The 22,529-nt window shown below is 38.3% G+C and overlaps 2 protein-coding genes across 5 annotated transcripts in view; one reads left to right on the forward strand and one right to left on the reverse strand.

Annotated features, from left to right (window-relative positions):
- Positions 1 to 22,529, forward strand: part of LOC138762132 (kalirin-like) — an 873,682-nt gene that overhangs the window by 106,842 nt on the left and 744,311 nt on the right. For all 3 annotated transcript variants that reach the window (XM_069935559.1, XM_069935558.1, XM_069935560.1), the window contains one exon: positions 6,056 to 6,171. In XM_069935559.1, the coding sequence (XP_069791660.1) occupies positions 6,159 to 6,171 (13 nt within the window). In that variant the 5' untranslated portion in view covers positions 6,056 to 6,158. The remainder of the gene's footprint in view (positions 1 to 6,055; positions 6,172 to 22,529) is intronic.
- The window catches only part of LOC138762140 (ropporin-1-like), a 94,176-nt gene that overhangs the window by 66,862 nt on the left and 4,785 nt on the right, over positions 1 to 22,529 (reverse strand). For both annotated transcript variants that reach the window (XM_069935602.1, XM_069935603.1), the window contains exon 2: positions 6,893 to 7,016. In XM_069935602.1, the coding sequence (XP_069791703.1) occupies positions 6,893 to 7,016 (124 nt within the window). The remainder of the gene's footprint in view (positions 1 to 6,892; positions 7,017 to 22,529) is intronic.

Raw genomic sequence — 22,529 nt, forward strand, 5'->3', positions numbered from 1 at the left:
GTGGCAGCTCACCACAAGGCAGGTGAACTGGCCCCATTTGAAAGCCACGCAGCGGGGCAGCTGGCCAAAATGGAGCCGTCGGGGGTTTCCCTTTCTTCCAGCTTGGGTCTCAGAAACCCGCGCTTGGGGACCACGTGATGCCCGGGTGATGTCAGCACCTTCCAGCATGGTTCTCAGCCAGGTCCGGGCTGGGAGTATAAGTGCAGCCCAGCAGCCTACAATAAACTAGTCTGCTCACTGAGCTCAACCCGTCTGGTTGTGTGTGTTATTGCAGAGCAGTTTACCCACCACTACAATCTAATAAATCTGATTTCAATCCATTCAACTTCTGTGGTGTAAGATAAAATTGGTTTAAAAATTGTGTTGAACTAATCTATATTTTACATTGATAGTATTACCCCCTCCATAAATCTTCGTCCGCGAAGCCAAGCCAAAGAAGATTAGACCTATAATCCCTATATAAATTTTACCACATTTGTTGGTGTATTGTAATATTCATATCTATTTCTCATCTCTTCTAGATCCATATAATCCTAATTTAGGAGTTCCTGCTTGTGATAATAAATATATCAAATAATTTTTTTTAACAGCCTCACTCAGAATAAGAAGTTCTACCTCAGTACAGCTCGGCAGAAACATTGTTGGTCCCAACTTATCTTTCAAATATGCTCTTAACTGAAAATAACAAAAAAAGGATATTACATTGTATAGCTTATTTGTTTCTCAATTCCTCAAATGATATTAATTAACCTCTTTCATAACAGTCTTCCACATTAACAATCCCTTTATGGTACCATATATTTAAGAACTCATTATCTCTTCAAAAAACCAAAAGAGGATTAATTAATGGCATCTTAGGTGATATAGACCCTCCACCAATATCCTAATTTATTTTATTCCAAATATTAAGTATATGCTTCAATAATTGTGTCTCCTTATCAGCAACCAAACAGTTTCTATTCCCATTTATATATAAATTCTTCTGCTTTCTTTTCTCCTATTTTATTCAGTTCTATATTAATTAACCCATGCTGGTTTTCTATTTTCAAAAAGAGAAGCCAGGAATCTCATCTGTGCCACTTGATAATAATTCCTAAAATTAGGAGGCTGTTGTCCTCCCAATTTGGATTTCAATGCTAATTTCTCTATAGAAACTCTTGCCATTTTAACTTTCCAAGGAAATATCCCTATTTGTTTATTTAATTCTTGAATTTTTTGAGGTATTAATATCAATAACATCTGTAAAAGATATTATATCCTTAAAAATATATTCATATTTATACAGTTCACCCTTCCAACTAAAGTTATAGATAAATTTTTCCATTTCTAAAAATCTTATTCAATCTTTTTAAGTAAAGACAAATAATTCAATTTATATAAATTCTTCAAATTACTTTCCATATGTATTCCTAAATATTTAATACCTTCTTTTGGCCATTTAAACTGCTTATCTCTCTGGCACTGAATATAATTACCTGCTCTCACAGCATAATTGCATTTTTATCCCAATTCATTTTGTAACCCAAAACTTTTCCATATTCTTCCAATTGAGCATACAATCTTGATAAAGATGACTCAGGGTCAGTCAAACATCATCTGCAGATAAACTAATTTTAAGTTCCTCTTGACCCACTCTGAAACCCTTAATTTGTAAATTAGAATGAATCACCTGGGCAAACGTTTCTATAGCTAAAACAAATAAAGCTGGTGATAAAGGACAATCTTATCTACTTGATCTCATTAACTTAAATGACTTAGACACTTTCCCATTTGTTACTACTTTAGCTTTAGGATTTTTATAATAATGCTCTAATCCAGTTTAAAAAATTTAAATCCAAATCCAATCTTTTGTAATGCTTTAAATAAAAAATCCAACTCTAATCTATCAAATGCCTTTCCTGCATCTAAACCCAGTCACTCACATCACCTCTTTTTTGCACTTGATAAATTATGTTGAACAATCTAGCTGTATTTTTAAAATATTGTCATTTTTAACACATCCTGTCTGATCTATATTAATTAATTTAGGTAGCAAATTATTCATTGAATTTTTCAAATTTTTTGCTACTATTTTAAAATCTATATTTAATAATGAAATAGTTCTATTTGTTGAAGGTTTTATATTTTTTAGGAATCACAGTAATTATTGCCATTGAAAATGATTCTGAGAGGGTAGAAGTTTGAGAGGATTCATCCAGAACTTACATAAATATAGGAATTAGTACATCCTTAAACTCTTTATAAAATTCAGATGGAAAACCATCTTCTCCTGGATATTTATTACTCTGTAAGGAGCTCATTGCTTCTTTTACTTATGCCTCAGTAAACAGAACATGAAGTTTAGCTGGTTCTTCTAAACTTAACCTAGGTAATATTTTCTGTGATAAATAATCATTTATTTTAGCTTCTTCTCCTAAAGATTCCAAAGTATATAATTTCATATAGAAATTTCTAAAAGATTCATTTATTTCTTGAGGTATTTAAGCAATTATGTTAGTATCTTTTTTAATTGCATTAATTGTTCTCAAGGTTTGTTTAGCTTTAAATTGCCAAGCTAGTACTTTATGTGATCTCTCTCCTAATTCATAATACCTTTGCCTCATCCTAATAATAGCTTTCTTAGTCCTATAAATTTATAATATATTACACTGAATCTTTTTGTTAATCAATTGTCTACATTTATTTTCATAAACACTTTTGAAGGTCCTTTTCAAAAACTTGAATTTCTTTTCCTAATTAATCTAATTTTCTCATTTATCCTTTTATAATTTTCGATATAAAAACATAATTTGTCCTCAGAATAGGCCTTTAAAGCATCCCATATAATAAATTTATCAAACTCATGTTTGTATCACAAAATATTCCAATATGATTTCAAACAAAATCACAAAAATCTTTCCTTTTTAACAATAAAGAATTTAATCTCCATCGATATATCAACTTTTCCTTATCAGGTATTTTCATAGTTATTTACAAAGATAAAATCCTTGGCTTATGATCCTATTCACAAATCATAATTTGTATTTGAGCCAAAACAAAAAAAAATAAATTCAAGAATAATAATCAAACCTACTAGAATAAAATGAATAATCTTTCACTCTAGGGTGAATTCTTCTCCATGCATCAATTAAATTCCAACCTCTCATCAGATCTAATGTACCTTTAGCAATTTTCGTAATCAAGTAGATCTATCTAACAATAAATCTTAACAAAAATTGAAATCCCCTCCTATTAAAATATTTTCATGTGCTTCTGCTAGATTGAAAAAGGTATTCTGAATAAATTTCTCATCATCAATATTTGGAACATATTGTTACGAGCTCAGAGGACCCCAAAACTCGACCGCAGTAGATATTCAGTAAGACAAATGGTTACTTAAACAAAAGTTGCTTTTAATTATCTTTGAACATGAAAACAAAATCACACTTTAAATTATCAGCATTGATAATTTAACTAACCTAGCTTAACCCCCTTCTAATTTTAAGTGCATGTCTATGTAATGTCTGTGTAAGTTCATAAAAGTTATTTGATTCACAGTTCAATTTCACTTCTCATTCTTCCATGTTCACTGATTCCAGGCAATTTTTATACTGTGCACAAAATTTAACATTTATAACATTCACCAGGCGTTGGTGCTTGAAAGGTAAATGGTTACTGCTCAGGACGGTTCTTGTCTGTTTTCAGAGAGAGATTCATTGTTCCAGGACATCCACAACTGATTTACTTCCATCAGCCTCTTCAGTGTCTTGCTGACGAAACTTGCCCCCTAAGGGTTCTCCAGATGATAACCTCTTTCTTTCAGGTCACTACAGAATGTCTTTTTGTTTCTCATATTCCAAATGAAATATCAAACAGCCAGTCCTCTCCTCTTGCATGATCCACAAGGGCTTTTACAAGCTGAACTAAGCACTCACAACCCGTCTTCAATATGGGGTTTTCCACAAGCTTGCCAGCTTGTCCTGTTCCAGTCTCAGTTGCTGCTGCTGACTGTAACACTGTAGAACTGATCTCTGTGTGTGTGTCTCTCTCACACACACACACACACACACACACACACAAACACACACACACACACACACACAAACACACACACACACACACACACACACACACACACACACACACACACACACACACACACACACACACAGAAAGCGTGTTTGACTCGCTCTGCTTGCAAAACCACATGACCCTCCTAGAACAGCAAGTTCCAGTCCAGACAGAATGTGGCTCTGATAAGCTCTTTCATCTGTTGCCTTTTTGTAGACAATAATCCATTAGAGAAGTCTTTTGGGCACTCTCCAAATGCTCTGAGGCCCCGACATGTCTAGCATGAGCAGAGCTACAGTATTTTAAATAAGATTTGTTTTAAAGTATTTGTATGTGACCTACACTAACAAACCCTGACCCAATTTATCTCCCCAAAACATACCTATATTCTGTCACAATACAAATTTTAAAAAGTCCACATCTTTGAGAATATTTGAATATTGACAATACATCATTATATTATCTGTAACAATATTCTTGACTTAATTGGAAGATTTGTTTTATCAAAATTGCTTTATATTTGAATGAAGATGACATTACATATCCCATCCAATCTCTTTTTAATTTCAAATGTTCTTTTTTTAGTTAAATGTATTTCTTGAAGAAAACCTATATCCACTCCAAATTTCTTATGTTAACACTTTCTTTTTATTTACTCGTTTAGCCCATTAACATTAAAATTTACAAATTTAATTACCTTACTCATCTAAACCAAATATTCATCAATCCCTCTCCCTCATCCAAACCTGTCGATCTTCTCCAAATCCAACAAAAATCTATATCTGTACACACCTCCTCTAGCAACCCAAAAGAAGAAAAAAGAGAAGAGAAAAGCAATAATACAAAATAATATATGTATACATGTTAATTCCTATAATAATCTAGAAAGAACTCTCCCAATAGGTGTTGTCTCTAAATCCCTCCATTTTACGGATTGTGACTAAAATCACAAACACATACATAATCCCACGGAAATCCACACCTCCCAACTCCCTTGGTATATTCAATATGTAAGCTTTTATAACTTCGTTAAGAAAAATGAATCAATTAATTAATTCATCATCATTAAATTCAAAAATCAAAAGAAAATGACATAATTGAAAAAGTACATTTGCCAAATTCTTCCATCTCAATTATGAAATTAAAATAAAATTTAAAAAAAAAAGTCCATTACATCAAGTCCATAGTAATTACTAAAGGTTGAGCTTCAGGTTCTCCTGCTTGAGCAAAATTTGTAAAGAATCTGTTCTGTTGCCCCGGGCCAAAAATCTTCAAAGTCATAAGGTATCAAAGGATAAACTCGTAGCCTTTATTATATACAATTTTCATAGCTGAATTAAATTCTTTCTTTCTTCTCAACTTCCCATTCCCCAGGCAACTATTCCCATTAATTTCAGTGGGGCTGCTGTATTTCTCAGTGTGTAGATTTCTTGGTCTGCGAAGCCTACAGAAGTTTATTCTTTATAATTGGACTTCTATGAGGAATAATTTTGCGAGATATTGGTAACAAACTGCCTGATACATCAAACCCCATCACATACTAACAATTTCCACCAATCAGGCTTCCCAACAACACACTATATTGCATCATTCACACATTTTACAGCTTATAAACCTATGATATGATATCATATGATATGAAACACAGGGCTCAATTGATCACTTCTCTATCACAAGAAAAGATGACTCATAACCAGTATTAGCAACCTCAACCTTAAAGTTGAGGTCCAACAGCTCACTTCACCCAGCTCCATAATAACCCTCACTCCACAAGGAGAGCCATAGGTGCTCTGTGGTTAATAAGGGATTACTTAATGTGATATATGAGTGGAAAGAGAAAGGTTGAGAACTACTGTTATAAAAGAAAACATTATATTTTTATCCCATTCACTTTCCCACATTTCATTTCCTCTATTCATAAGTTGTGCTGCTTTATAAACTACCAATTGAGTTTCTTTCTGTCTGCACCTTCCATACCTTTTCTCATGTCCCCTTCTCCTTTTAGATACCCAAGACCCTCACTTTGTAAAGCAGCAGCAGAAGAAGAATGATAATTATGGAATACTCATTTTGAAAATTACAGCCAGGAGTTCAGATAAACAGATTTCATGAGATATAAAGGTAAGTTTGCTGTATATAGTGGAAGGTGTTGTGGTCTAATAACATGAATAGACTAGAGACCTCTAATTTCTATTTGTTTGCCTCATTTCTAACTTGTCAATACCTAATATAGGGCATAAAATAATCAATCTATTTTCCACATTGTACTGACAACAACCACAGCAGCAGTGTGAGTAGAAGAAAGCTTTAATAAACTAATATGTACACTAAGAGGTCTTGTCTCTCTGCAAGACGAACCTGGAAGGTGAGACTGAAGCTCTGGACTGCTTTATGTACAAGGTCACTGGGATGACTCCTGGTGACCTAGTGGTGTAATTACGTATCACTACACACATAACTGTAATTATCAATTTAAAAATTCTTGAGGGAAAAACTAACCAAAGTTAAACAGTAGATTGCAGTACAGGAGATTTCCTGTTTGTTTTAAACAGTAAATTTGCAGTTCGCTTACAGTGAAGATATATTAGAACCATGGAATTGCAAGGTATGGAATAATTTAGATATATGTAAAACCTAATTTAATAAATGCTGAGAAATGAGGACTATGTAAATCAGATTATGTCTCATATTCCCAGTAGAACTTAACATTCTTCATAATCTCTAAATGTTGAAGTTACATTCATGCCAGATATTATCGAGCTGCCTATTATCTTTATATGCTTTAGGCCTTTGCGATATGCACTATATGGTCTAAAATACTATACTTTCAAATATAACCTACTCTGTAGACCAGTGAATGATATCTGGAGGCTGAGCCCTGATGCAGTCTTTGGTGTATTGTTTCAGAATATCAGGAAGTTGTGTAAGAGGAGAAATTTTCTGCGAAGAAGGCATTGTTAAGAGCCCTGTGGAAACATTAAATTAAATTTGTTCATATTGATTGAAATATTGAGAACATGTACAATATTCCTTATAATTAGATGGACTTGAAGTAGGGCATTCACAAATTTGTCAGTCAGAATGTAGATCTTATAACAACTGACTTTTTTTTTACATCAGATGGAAACACCTTATCAAAAAAATTACAATCAAATAAATATCAAGCATTAAGTCCAAAATGTAATTTACATTTTCAAGTGCTTGTTTTGAGGTTTGTTATTGGCTTTTCCTTGCTATTAATTTGATACTAGATTACCTAGATTTTATTAGGTGCAATTTCAGCAAGTTGAGGATACATACAACATTTATTGGATATTTATGCTTTAGTAACCATATAAAATAACCTTATAAAAATTACACCACAGAAACAGGCCAATTCAGCCCTTCTATTCCATGCCAAACATCTTCTCACACCTAGTCCCCTTGACCCGCACCTGGCCCATACTCGTCCCTATCTCTCTCATCCATATACCTATCCAACTTTTCCTTAAATATTAAAATCGGACCTGCATCTTCCACTTCAGTTGGAAGCTCATTTCACACTCCCACCACCTTCTGAACAAAGAAATTCCCCTTCATGTTTCTTCTAAACTTTACCCCTTTCAATCTCAATCCATGTCCTCTTGTTTGAATCTCCCTCAATCTCAATGGAAAAAAACTGTCCACATTGACTCTATCTGTCTCCCTCATAATTTTAAGTACTTCTTTCAAATCACCCCTCAATCTTATATGCTCCAGGGAATAAGGTCCTAGCCTGCTCAACCTTTCCCTGTAACTCAAACCCTGAAACCCAGGCAACATTCTTGTAAATCTCCTTTATACTCTCTCTATTCTGTTTATATCATTCCTATAATTTGGTGACCAAAACTGCACATAGTATTCCAAATTTGGTCTCACCAATGCCTTATACAACCTCAACATGACAGTCCTGTATTCAATACTCTGATTATGAAGGCCAACATACCAAAAGCTTTCTTTATCACCCTATCTACATGTAACTCAACTTTCAGGGAATTATATACCGGAATTCCTAAATCCCTTTGTTCTACTGCAGTCCTCAATTGTCTACCATTTAATGTGTATGACCTTTGCTGACTAGTCTTTCCAAAATTTAGCACCTCACATTTGTCAGTATTAAACTCCATCTGCCATCTTTCAGCCCACTCTTCTAACTGTCCTATATCCTACTGCAAGCTTTGATAACATTCTTTACTGTCCATAACACCACCAATCTTTGTATCATCTGCATACTTACTAATCCAATTTTCCACCCTATCATTTAGATCATTAATATATATGACAAACAACAATGGACTCATTACCGATCCCTGAGGCACTCCACTAGTCACCAGCCTCCAATTTGACAAATAATTAACCACCATTACTCTCTGGCATCTCCTATTCAACCATTGTTGAATCCATTTCACTACTTCAACATTAATACCTAATGCTTGAAACCTTCCTAACTAACATGTTATACGCAATCTTGTCAAAGATCTTACTAAAGTCCATAAGGACAACATCCACAGCCTTCCCCTTTTCAACCTTCTTTGTTACCTCCTCAAAAAACTCTATAAGATTTGTTAAACACGATCTACTATGTACAAAACTGTGTTGACTACTCCTAATAAACCCCTGTCTTTCCAAATAATTGTATATATAAAATCTTAGAACACTCTCTATTAATTTACCCACCACCGACGTCAGACTCACAGGCCTATAATTGCCAGGTTTACTTTTGGAGCCTTTTAAAAAAAGCAGAACAAAATCCTCTGACACCTCCCTCATGGCCAGTGACATTTTAAATATTCCTGTCAGAGCCCACACTATTTGTACATTAACCTCCCTCAGGGTTGCAGGAAATATCTTGTCATGACCCGGAGATTTATCCGCTTTTATTCTCTTTAAAACAGCCAATATTACCTCCTCATTAATCTGTATATTATCCATGACCTCACTTCAAGATTTCTTTACTTCATCTCACTATTCCTACATAGCCTACCCCTCTGATCCTCAAGGGGCCCAATTCTATCCCTCACTATTCTTTTACTTTTAATGTACCTGTAGAAACCCTTTGGATTTATTTTTTTACCTTGCCTGCCAAAGCAGCCTCAGATCTCCTTTTAGCCTTTCTAATTTCTTTTTTTTTACACTCCTTCCATTCCTCAAGCACCTCATCTGTTTCCTTGTGTCTCTACCTGTTGTCTACATCCCTCTTCCTCCGAACCAAATTCCCAATATCCTTTGAAAACCAAGGCTCCCGATATTTTCTAACCTTTCCTTTAATCCTTACACCGATATTTTCTAACCTTTCCTTTAATTCTTACAGAGACGTATTAACTCTACTCTCAAAAAATTCCCTTTGAATATCCAGCATTTATCTGTTACATCCTTCCTTGAAAATAAATTATCCCGATCCACACCCTCTGAATCCTTTTGCATCTCCTTGAAATTTGCCTTATTCCAATCAAGAATCTCAACCTTAGGCCCAGCCCTTCTCCATTATTAACCTAAAACTAATAGTATTATGATCACTAGACCCAAAGTGTACCCCAACACAAACCTGTCATCTGACCTATCTCATTCCCTCATAGGAGATCCAGTACTGCCCCCTCTCTAGTCGGTATTTCTATGTATTGATTTAGAAAACTTTCCTGAACACATTTGACAAACTCCAACCCATCCAGCCCTTTTACTGTATGGGTGTCCCAGTCAATGTGTGGAAAGTTAAAATCTCCTATAATCACCACCTTATGTTTATTACGCATATATACTATCTCTTTGCAAATTTGCTCTTCTAATGCCCTCAGCCCATTAGGTGCTCTATAATAGCAAGTTAGCAATGAACCATTAGTGACTGAACTATCAGACAGTGACAGTGCTGGTGGTGGTTGGAGTAAAGATACTCTTATAAAGGAAAAATACTCTTATTTTCAGCATTTTGTTGTGTACTAGTGTTATTGTCAAGGCTACCTAATTGTTTCACTCCCTATATTCGTTATTCAAAATATTTCAGTTGTCTGTGTTGGGTCATTCAGAATATTTCAATTGTTCATCTTGAGTTTGTACAACAAACCTTGCAAAGGAGGCCAACCTGCACATTCAGTCCTTAAAATAATATTGTTCTACATTTAAATGATGTTTGTTTAAACTTAAGCAATAAGACTGATAGGTGGAAAAAAAATCTGCCTTCTTTAGAAAGGCTGATAAAAATACTAAAACCCTCTAGCCTGTGCTTCTCTGTCAAGTCCTGTTAAAATTGTATTGTTTGTTGATATCCCCTCTCACTTTTCTACATTCCAGTAAATATAGGCCTAAGTGACTCAAACAGATACATCCCAAGAATCAGTCTTCAGTGTACTATCTCCGTCACAATAACACCCTTTCTCCGATAAGAGGAGCAAAATTGCACTCCGGATGAGGTTTCACTAAGGCCTTGAACAGCTGCAACAAGGCATGTTTGTTCTTTATTTAAATCTTCTTGTACTGAAGGCCAGCATACCATGTGGCTTTTTAACTGATTGCTGCACTGAAACACTTGCTTTCAATAACTGTGTTCAATAACAGCCAGGTCTCATTTCAATTTCTATTTTTTTTCAGTCTATCATCACATAGTTAGTATTCTGTGTTTCTATTTTTAAAACCAAAGTGGAGAACTTCACATTCATCCAGATTAAACTGCATCTGCCATGAATTTTCCACTCACCAAATTTGTTTAAATTATATTGGATCCCTTTGGCATCCTTCAAATAGGACACAGTCCCCACCAGTTTGTGCCATCTGCAAAGTTAGGGATGATACATATGATTCCTTCATCCAAACTATTATCTTTTGTTAGTAATTTGGACGAAAACAGCTAGCTAGTTACATCTAGCAGATATGCAGCTATCTATTTGGCCTTTCTCCGATAAGGCACTATTTGGCCTTTCAACCTTATGCTAACCAATGTTTGTACATGTCATGTAGCCTTATTCTTTCCAATGGGTTTTGCCCACATTCATTTAAAATTTAGTTGACTTGTTATTTTTTTCTTTATCGAAGTATATGTGTTGCTCTGCAATTGATGAACATGAGATAAATATTTTACCTGATTTTATGTTTTTAAATTTTAAATATTTCTAATCTTTTAAATTATTCATATCTATTTAACTTGTTTTAATCTCTTATTTATAGCATTTAGTAACATCAGGTTATTTAGGGAGGGACTGGTGACTGATGCCTAATCACTGGTCATGGAATGACAATGGTAGCAAGTCATTGAGATTGTTGGGAGGCTTGCAGCTCTAAATTGTTTGTGTTCCTGCAGGTGTAAAATTATGGGCATATTCGACATACAGGCCATGGCAAGAAAGATTTGGATAATCTTGATGTTGCATAAGTTAGTTGCAATGAGTTTGGTTTGAATGACAGTTCAGGGCATCCACGCAAAGGGAGTATGCCATGCCAAGCAGAAACTGGTGGGTTCACTGAGTAACTGCCCACAATATTTAAAAATTCCTTCAGGAAAATACATAGGCCAAAGATTTACACAAACAATACTGAATAAGAAAGCTGGTATATTTCACATAGCATTTACCTCTTACGAATGCCAAGTTTGCATAGTTTTATTGCATTTGTTTTAGCATACCTATAGCTTATCAGAAATGGGCTGAGTACAAAATGCTGTCAAAAGATTACCATATTTATATTACAAGGACTTCAAAGAGGATATCATTAAACTTATTTATTTTGAGAAATGCAGCATGACAAATTTTGGCTTGCATGTCATTTAATATGCTAGCTGTTCCATGGCTGGTCTGGAATCATCTTGGTGTTATACTTTGTATCCACTGGGATTCAATCTTCATTAAGCACTAATTTGAACCAAGAATAGTATTATGTCCATTTTGGAGCTCCATACATTAAGAAGAAATTAAAAGAAAAAGTGCTGTCAAAAACAGAATTAAAAACAGAAAATACTGGAAGTTTAGCAGGTCAGATAGCATTGGTGAGGTGATAAACTGAGTTAACTTTTCAAATCAGTGGTTCTCCATCAGAATTGGAAAAGTAAGAAAAAAGAGTGTTTCTAAGTAACATTATGAAAACTGGGGTGAATTGCATCCTCTCCATTTCCTGCACTTATATTCGCACCTCCTCTCTATCTTGCCCTGTCCTCAACTTCCAACCCAATAACTGTAATTGTTCTCCTTAAAATAAGGAAGGAGAAAAATAGATTTGATACTGGTGTATAAAATCATGTAAAGCTTAGATAGTATAAATTGGAATAAATGAATATTCATCATCCGAGAGGAACAGTTATCAGAGGTGACGAGAAAAAAGCCTTTAAGTGCGTTGTCCGATAGGAAGTGCATTACAGATTCCAGAGGGAAATAGAGACAAGAAGCAACATTTGTATGTATGTGGAGAAATCAAGGAGAAGTGGACTAACTGAATTCCTGTTTGAAAACTGGGACCAACTTGGTTGGATAAGTTGTCTCCTATCATGCTATTCTTTTTTAAAAAATATTCATAAAAGAGGAAGCCACTCCACAAATTAGAATCATGATTTTAATAAAGAAGCATTAAGTCAATGATTGTAATTAGTTCTAGGTATGCACCTGAATCATTATAACAACCTTCTTGTTTTGCAATTGATGCGCCATCAATTACCATGAAAGACTGAGGTTGTGATTGGCCTTAATTGACTATGGACTGGAGCAGCAACCAAACTCATTGACTGATCATGGCTGGAAGAATGGGGAACATGTAAAGGGGTAGGAGCAGTCTTGGGAGGTGTGTCCAGCCAGTAGTAGTCAATCACAATATAACAGTCGTTTACCACATTTATCCCTCCTTTTTAAGAAGAGTCCTGCGATGTGAGAGAAACAAAATGAAGCAAATACATACATATATACATATTTTACAGGTTAAGTCTATTAGGGGACTTCTCTGCCACAGCGAATGATGTGGTAATGGTTGGGGTGACGCCATGGCACCCTGAGAAGCTTGTGTGGTTGGTCTGTCATCACCGGTTACAGTTCGCTCGATGGGAAGGGACAGGTGAAGGGAGGAGGGAGAGTGGTCAGCAGAATATTCAGGGACCCCAATATGGCAGTGGGGGGAATGTCTGTTGGTAGTTGATTGCCATCGAAGGGGTACCTGATTGTGCCAAATCCCATGGGGAAGAATACTTAGGTGCACTGGGGATTAGCATGGAGTAGACAAACCCTCTCGACCAGTAGGTCAGTCTTAGATTGCCTGGTGTGCTTCTGAAGCAGGACTGGTCCCAGGGAGGTCAGCCAGGCAGGTAGCATAGACTTCCTAGGGAAGGCAAACATTCGATCATGGTGTATTGTTACTGGCCATATATAAGAGCGACTGTACGGAGTAGAGTGCATCTGGGAGGGCCTCTTGCCTGTGGGAGAGGGGGAGGCCCCGTGACCTCAGCACCAGAAGAATGGTTTTCCAGACCATGGCATTCTCCCTTTTCACCTGCCCATTCCTTCTGGGATTGTAGCCGATGGTCCTGCTGTGGCAATGCCCCTGGCCAACAGGTACTGACACAGCTCATTGCTCATGAATGAGGTCCCCCGGTCGCTGTGGATGAAGCTGGGGTACCCAAAGAGCATGAAGATATTGCAGAGGGCCTTGATGACTGTAGCCGTGGTCATGTCATGTCATGTCATGTTTGGCAGGGGATGGTGACCACGGTGAGGAAGTATACTTGACAATTCAAGCATTTCCCATTTTTTTATGACCATAAGACTTAGGAGAAAGAGTCTGTCCTTACTAATCAAGAACTGATCAACTTACACTTTAAATATATCGAAAGACGTCCTTCATAGCTGTCTGTGGCAATGAATTCCACAAATTAACTCCTGTCTGGCAGAAGAAATTTCTCCTCATCTACATTCTTAAGGGACATCCTTTAATTCTGAGGCTGTGCTCCCTTATCCTAGACTATATGGTTATATGGTTATCCCATGACTCAAAACATTTTCTCCATATCCATTCTAGCTAACACTTTCAATATTCATTATGTTTCAATGAGTTTTACCCTCATCCTTCTAATTTGCTCCTCATATGTTAACCTTCTCATTCCTGGGATCAGTTTCGTAAGCCTCCTCTAGCCCCTCTCTAATGCTGGCACATCCTTAAATATTGGGCCAAAACTGCTTCAATACTCCAAATGTGGTCTGTCAATGCCATATTAAACTTCATCACTGCTAGAGCAACAACTTGGCACAGAATTACAGCAAACATACAGCACCTTAGACATGTCAATCACAATCTCCATGTGCTTCATGTTTCAACAGATGAGGTTATACAGTGCAAAACAGGTGGGAAGGAATGTGTGTGTGTGTGTGTGTGTGTGTGTGTGTGTGTGTGTGTGTGTGTGTGTGTGTGTGTGTGTGTGTGTGTGTATACATGATAGATAATAGATAGATAGAGATTTCTGCAGTATTTTGCTTTTTGCCAACACAAAGTCTTGAAACCAGCAAATGAAAGAGACTGGCAGCTTACCCTCAGCAAGCTATCTGTTTATTATTTCCAAGAATCTTTCAATCACTGTTGAAAATTGTCCCTTATGATTCTTAACTTCAATATGCTATGTGAAAGCTACCACACTGTTCATCATGTAGTCTTTTAATGCCATCTGAGTTATTACCTTTCCATTTTTAAAGGCCCCACACCCACACACAAAAAATAATTTAAGATAATCATAAAGCATTGATCTTGCCACTGAGTCAAATAATGGCATATCCATCCCAGCCAGCCATGCAAAGTCCTCGCAATCATCTGGGAAATTATGCCAAAATTGGGAAGGCTTTCTCAAAAGAATTAAGCAAACAGAATCAAACCTTTCAGTCAACATCCCATAATCTTAAATTTTCATAATTATGTACATCCTCCCTTGCTACATAAAAAAACTGTTCCATCACAGGTAGAAAACACAATGGCATATAATTAGAAAGCACATTATTTATTTCAGGTTTTCTGAAGAAGTCTCAGAGCAGTTGGTCAAAAATGACAAGGAACACACTTATTATTGTTTTATTTCAGCCAATGGATTAGTATATTGAACACTACTTTTGAAGGGCAGTTAGGTCGCAGAATATATAACAGGAAGAAAATTTTAATGTCTATCACTATGAATAACTCTAGCCTTATTGCTAGGTGGTCTTGAATTAATAATTCCTTACTGAGCTCTTTCTTCAATATCCTCACCCATTCTTAGATGTAATTTACTCTTTCTTCCCCAATGTTATATTCTTCCATTGCTCCATTTTCCTCTAACTTTAACATCAGCTACAATTTTAGCCAAAATTGTGATTAAAACCATTAGTTTAATAGTATTTGTGCAGTGCCTCTTGCTCATTTTTCAACCCTCATTTTCTTTGTTTCTCATAGCTCTTTTAAAAAAATGTTTATCAGGTCAAATTTGGTCTTGCATCTCCACATTTACCTTCTCAATACCCTCAGAATTATATATGCTTCACAGCAGTTGAGTTTGAAATGAACAAGAGATTTTTCTTTCAGCATTCCAAATTCCATGACCTTGCTGCACATCAAAACATTTTTTAGAAACCTAAACTACATTGGACTAAACAGAATTACACTGGATGCCTCAGCAGTAAGTCTAATATGCTCAATTGCTAAAATTTTTAATTTAGAATTGCATGAAAGTTATTGTAGCCGTGTTTGGAACTGAAAGATTGACCTCTTCTCAAACTTCACTCCAAGTCTGATTTCTGCCTTGTGTTCTTGATTCCAAGCTGTTTTACTCTGGCATTTTAAGATCTCTTGGTCTCCAATCTTAGCCACTTGTTTCTCCTAGCCTGCAATTGGTTTTGCACATCTCCTAGATTTAAGCCAATCGGATATACAACAATTCAAACTGCAATTGGACTTCAGGAACACATTGTAACAATATATGAATTTGTTAATGCTTCAGATAGATAATCGAATTCCAACAATTACAACCATCTTTCAGGATGCAGGATGTGACACACACACACACACACACACACACACACACACACACACACACACACACACACACACACACACACACACACATACACACACACACGCACACACACACACACCATTGGAATGCCTCGAATTGATATCCCATGGTTTAAGTAGGAGTATTTAACAGTCTCTTAAGGACTGCCTTGATGTCAAGGCAGTCACTCTAATTCCACCTCTGGAATTCAGGTTTGTCCATGTTTTAACCAAAGTTGTACCTATGTCTGAAGCAGCATGGTCCAGGTGAAACCCAACAGAGCATCAGTGAGCATGCTACTGCTGAACAGATATTGGTTGACAATTTAGGCTAAATTAGAATTCTGCAGAAGTTGCAGAACTGCAACAAAACACAAACATGCTGGAGGAACTCAGCACATCATGTAATATCATGCTCATTTGGGCCTGAGCCCCTCATCAAGGGTGCACAGATCAGGCCTGAATAAGAAAGTGGGGAGGGTGAAGTGGGAGGAACACAAGCTTACAGGTGATAAGTAAATACCAGTGGAAAGAAAAGAAAGGGGCAAAGAGGGGATGAGGAGGGGACAGGCAGCTGAAAAATATGCTCTCTGTATGGAAGAAGGAATGGAAGAGGATGGGGAGCTGGGGAAGGTGTTGGCGATGGGCAGGGGAAAGAGATGGAAAGAAAGGAGTCTGAACGAAGACAGAAAATAAGTGGGGGAGTGGTTAAAAAACAAAAAAATAGGGGGGGGGGAATGAGACATTGGATACCTTGGCTGTCTGGTTGGAGAATGCCAAGACAGAATATAAAGTGTTATTCCTCCAATTTATGTATGGCCTCAACCTGGCATTGCAATGAGATCATAGTTATACATGTCAGTGTGGGAATGAGATGATGGAATTGATGTGGCTGTTCACTGAGAGATCCTTACTGTTTCAGCATAGTGAAGGCAGTCAATGAAGTGATCCTCCAATTTCCATCCAGTCTCCTTGATAAAGAGGAGGCCACATCGGGAGCACTAGATGTAGTCAATGACCTCTGTAAATTCACTGGTGAAGTGTTGCTTCACTTGGAAGGATTTTTTAGGGCCCTGAATAATGGTGTGAGTGGAGGTGCCAGCGGAAGTGTAGGCCGGCGAATGTGTAGCAAACTTGCATCGGGCAGAATGCATTGCCTTATGTTCTACCTTGGCAGTCTCCAACCAGACGGCATCAATATAAACCTCCAACTTCCATTAAATCCCCTCCCCCTTTCTCTTTTTATTCTCTTTCTGCATCCTTCTTATCATTTGCAGATACCTCTGAGGTCACCATAAGGACTTAATAAAAAATGTTTGAATTAACGTCAGGACCAACGTTGGTGGGTGTTAGCAGACATGAAGTCACGCATCACGCATTTGGCACGTGGGCTCAAAAGCCAAAACAAAGTTAATGCGCTGCCAGCCGTATAATGGAATACAGTATACACCTAACTTATAGTACAGTGCATATGTGGCCACTGAAATTGCAGTGGACACGACAAAATAGCCACACAGGTGTTTCTAGAGTGAATTAAATGAATTTATTCTTCATCACCCATGCAACCTTTTAAAAGCCAGAATCAGGTGCTTGACACGCACTGATGTCATCACACCCTGACATCACATGGCTGGTTTGACGCCGCCTGAGAGATGTAATGCCATCATAGCGCTGCTACACACCCCTCGCCCTGTCCCCACCAAAATTGGCAGAAAGGTTTATCTGTCTTTTGGGTTGTCGACCTCTGCGACTGACTATTGGCTGTTGTAGTGGGGAAGACTTGTCCACATGAGCTGGTTTAAGCCTGTCAATAGTGAAAGACTGTGGCTTCCCTTCAATGTTCAAATTACAGGTCAACCTAGTTTGTCTGAGTATCCTATAAGGTCCTTCGTAGGGCATCTGTAAAGATTGAACAAGTATTCCCCTTTGGACAAAGAGATATCTGCAGTTTTTGAGGTCTTCAAGCACAAAAGAAGAGTGTTCTCCATGTGATTATATATATCAATTTTCCTACAGTCTCCCTTTCCCTGCTCAACAGTTTCACTGAATTTGGAATGGTAGGGGGTGAACTCCTCTGGAACCTCCAAAGATGTGCCATGCACTAGCTCAGTAGATGAAGTTTGGAGGTCCTCCTTTGGAGTTGTTCTAATGCCAAGTAATACCCAGGGCAGCTCATTAGCCCAATTCGGGCCCTCTAATTGAGCTGACTTGAGATGATGATGAAATCTTTCTACCATTCCATTGGCCTGGAGATGATAGGCATTCGTATGATGAATTGTTGAACTGAGCAAGCGAGCAAAGCCATCTACAGCGAGGAAGTAAATTGTGGTCCTCCATCCAAATTAAATTGCACCAGTAAACTAAAATGAGACACCCTGGAACTGAGTAACGCCCGAGCACAAATGCCTATAGTAGCATTTACCATAGGGACAGCCTCGGGCTACGGCGTAAACCTGGCTATTATTATAAAAAGATAACAGCATTCTCTTGATACAGGAAGTGGACCAACGATGTCCACGTGGTCATGACCAAAATGCTGAGTAACTGCTAGGAAGGACTGCAGTGGTGCCTTAGAATACCACTGAACTTTTGCTTTTTGGTAGAAAATGGAGGACCTCGCCATTTGTGGAACATCTTTTTTAAGATCGTGCCTCATGAACTTGTCCAAAACTATATGAATGGTTGATCTAATTGATAGATGTGAGAGACCATGCACAGAGTCGAATTCTCGATGTTTCCATGATGCTGGAACTACTGGGTGTGGGTGTCCCGTTGATATATCACAGAGGAGTAGTTTGCCATTAACTCCAAACTGGACATATTTCAAATGCAGGTTCATGATTGCAGTCTGATAAGCATTCATCTCATGATCATGTTCTTGGGCCACGGCCAAAGCTGTGTAGTCAATACTTTGATCTACAGACAAAACCTTGCATAGAGCAGATTGGGACAGTACATCAGCTATTACATTGTCTTTTCCAGAAATATATAGTATTTTTGTGGAGAATTCTGAAATGAATGATAATTGCTATTGTTGTCAAGCTGACCAGGGCTCTGCGACCTTGGAAAATGCAGTTGTTAAGGGCTTGTGGTCAGTGTACATAGTAAAATCTCTGCCCTCCAAAAAATAATGGAAGAGTCAAATAGGAAAGTAAATGGCCAAAAGTTCCTTAGCAAAAGCACTGTATTTCTTCTCTGCTTCAGAATGCTAATGGTTTCCATTGCCTGCTGACATATTGATGAAATGCACCTCTTATGGCCATACTGGAAGCGTCTGTAGAAAGGGTGGTGGCTGCATTTAAAACTGGGTAGCTGAACATAGTGGCATGAGTCAGCAAATCTTTCATTTTCAAGAAAACATTGTTTCCCTCTTCACCCCAATGGATGGTTCTGGCATTTTTGGACAGTAAATCGAAAGGATACTTCATAATACGAGCTGCTACTGGAAGAAACCGATGGTAAAAATTTACCATTCCCAAGAATTCTTGCAGGCTTTTAACTTTAGCACGTCTTGAGTATTTGGTAATGGCCTCAACTTTGGATGGCAGTGGAGTCCTTTGCCCCAAGAAGTCAATCATTTATTGTCCAAAAACACATTTATCCAGATTGATGGTCAGTCCAAACTTTTGAAGACGAATAAAAAGTGTGCGAAGATGTTCCAAATGTTCTTTCTTAGTGTCACGGGAATTAAAATGTTGTCGCGGTAAATGAAGATATTGGTCATACCAAGTCCTAAAGCATCCATCACCCATTGAAATGCTTCAGTGGTATTCTTTAATCTGAATGGCATTAATAAAAATTCGAACAACCCAAACAGGGTAATAATTGCTGTTTTTGGAATGTCTTCTGGGTATACCGGTACTTGGTGATAGCCATGCACCACAACTATTTGGAGAAGATCTTTGCTCCATGCAAATCATCTGAGAAATTGTGAATATGAGGTATCGGATAATGATCTGGGATGGGGGCGTCATTAAGTCATCTGTAATCTCCACAAGGTCGCCAACTTCCATTATGTTTTGGGACCATATGTAATGGCGATGCCCAGGGACTGTCAGACCTATGAATTATGGTTAGTTCCTCCATCTTGGCAAACTCTTCCTTAGCTAAGTGCAGCTTCTCTGAAGTCAGTGAGATAGACAACAGACTTGCCAAGGCAAATAGCGCCTTTGGAAGACTACACAAAAGAGTCTGGAAAAACAACCAACTGAAAAACCTCACAAAGATAAGCGTATACAGAGCCGTTGTCATACCCACACTCCTGTTCGGCTCCGAATCATGGGTCCTCTACCGGCATCACCTACGGCTCCTAGAACGCTTCCACCAGCGTTGTCTCCGCTCCATCCTCAACATCCATTGGAGCGCTTTCATCCCTAACGTCGAAGTACTCGAGATGGCAGAGGTCGACACGCTGCTGAAGATCCAGCTGCGCTGGGTGGGTCACGTCTCCAGAATGGAGGACCATCGCCTTCCCAAGATCGTGTTATATGGCGAGCTCTCCACTGGCCACCGTGACAGAGGTGCACCAAAGAAAAGGTACAAGGACTGCCTAAAGAAATCTCTTGGTGCCCGCCACATTGACCACCGGCAGTGGGCTGATATCGCCTCAAACCGTGCATCTTGGCGCCTCACAGTTTGGCGGGCAGCAACCTCCTTTGAAGAAGACCGCAGAGCCCACCTCACTGACAAAAGGCAAAGGAGGAAAAACCCAACACCCAACCCCAACCAACCAATTTTCCCCTGCAGCCGCTGCAACCGTGTCTGCCTGTCCCGCATTGGACTTGTCAGCCACAAACGAGCCTGCAGCAGACGTGGACTTTTACCCCCTCCATAAATCTTCGTCCGCGAAGCCAAGCCAAAGAAGAAGTTCCTCTATCTTGGCAAACTCTTCCTTAGCCAAGTGCAGCTTCTCTGAAGTCAAGCAGTGCACTTGAGCATGGATAGGAGGGCCCTTAGAACAAATGCAATGTGTAACACCGGGCTTTGCAGTGAAGGCAGAAAATTGTAGATAATGGGCATAGGCGAGTAAGTACACCACAAAAACTTCAAACAATTATCACCTCGAACAAGAGAGTCCTTAACAATTTGCCTGAGACATTTAATGGCATTACTGTTAAATCTGAGGAGATTATCATTGATCAAAAATTCATCTGCACCAACCACATAAGTACCAACAGCTTGGAGAATTCATCTACTGGTTTACTTACTGTTTGAAGGCGCAGAGCAGGGGTATAGGTGCCTAACAGAGGAATATAAGCCAATCTATTAGCCAACAACCTTTTAAGTCGATGAGGAATGAATGAGCCTGAAGAAAATCTGTACCAAGCAAAGGTCAGGATACTACTGCTATAATAAATAGCCTAGTGTAGAGATGATTCTCGAACTTGATATTCTAGTGTAGAGATGATTCTCGAACTTGATATTCATCTTCCTGGTGCCAAAGGTCGGAATGTTGGAACTGTTAACTGCTCGTAATTGCAGGTCTGGGGTAGGATGGCATGTGTCAAAACCAGTGGGTGGAAATACACTAACTTCTGAACCCGCATCCACCAGAAATTTTTGTTGCGACAACAGGTCCCATACATACAGTAGGCTTGCAGGTTTCTTGCCAACCACTGCAGCCTTACTGGCGGTTGGCCTGGGCATTTCCCGCAAACAGGCAGGGTGGAAGGCACTTGCAGGCATTTACTCCCCAACGCCTGTGGTAATATCACCAAGACAAGGTCGCCACAGACTGCTTGCTTGTAGGGAGTGATGTGCTAAGACCACTAGAGTGTGACATAGGTCAGTATTGAAGGGGTTGGTTGTGCAGATTTGTCTTTCCTTACTGTGCTTTTTTAGCCAGCCATAAAGTGTTGGCCTTTGCTGCTACAGCCCTTGGGTCTTCAAATAAACACTTGGATAACAAGTGCCTAATATCATCTGGGATTCACTCTAAAAAGAGCTGCTCGAATAACATATTGAGCCTTTTGCCAGCTGCCAGGAATAACATTTCATCCATTAGTTTTGAAGGGGCGCGGTTCCCAATCCATCAAAATGTAGTAGTTTGGCTGCCATTTGACAAGATGGCAATAATGAGTGGTGTCCAATTCGACTTTACGAAGGTGAAATTCTGCTTCAGCCTGTTGGAACCACAGTTCAGGCTTAGCTGTCCAGAAGGGTGGTAGCTTCACAGCAACAACTGCAGAGTCCATGTTTGTCTAAAAATTTGATTTTGGACTCATCAGGGTCACCAGTTGTGGCCACTAGAATCACAGTGGACACGACAAAATAACCGCACAAGGAGTTTTTAGAGTGAATCAAATGGATTTACTCTCCATCACCCGCCCAACCTTTTAAAAGCCAGAATCACATACTCGACACGTACTGACATCATCACGCACTGATGTCACATGGTTTGATGCCTCCTGGGAGTTGTAGTGCCACCATAGTACCGCTACACATATATGTAATTAAAATCTATTTTATTGTTATTGTGTTATTATATTAAT

Source organism: Narcine bancroftii, chromosome 4 (assembly GCF_036971445.1).
Source record: "Narcine bancroftii isolate sNarBan1 chromosome 4, sNarBan1.hap1, whole genome shotgun sequence".
NCBI lineage: Eukaryota > Metazoa > Chordata > Chondrichthyes > Torpediniformes > Narcinidae > Narcine > Narcine bancroftii.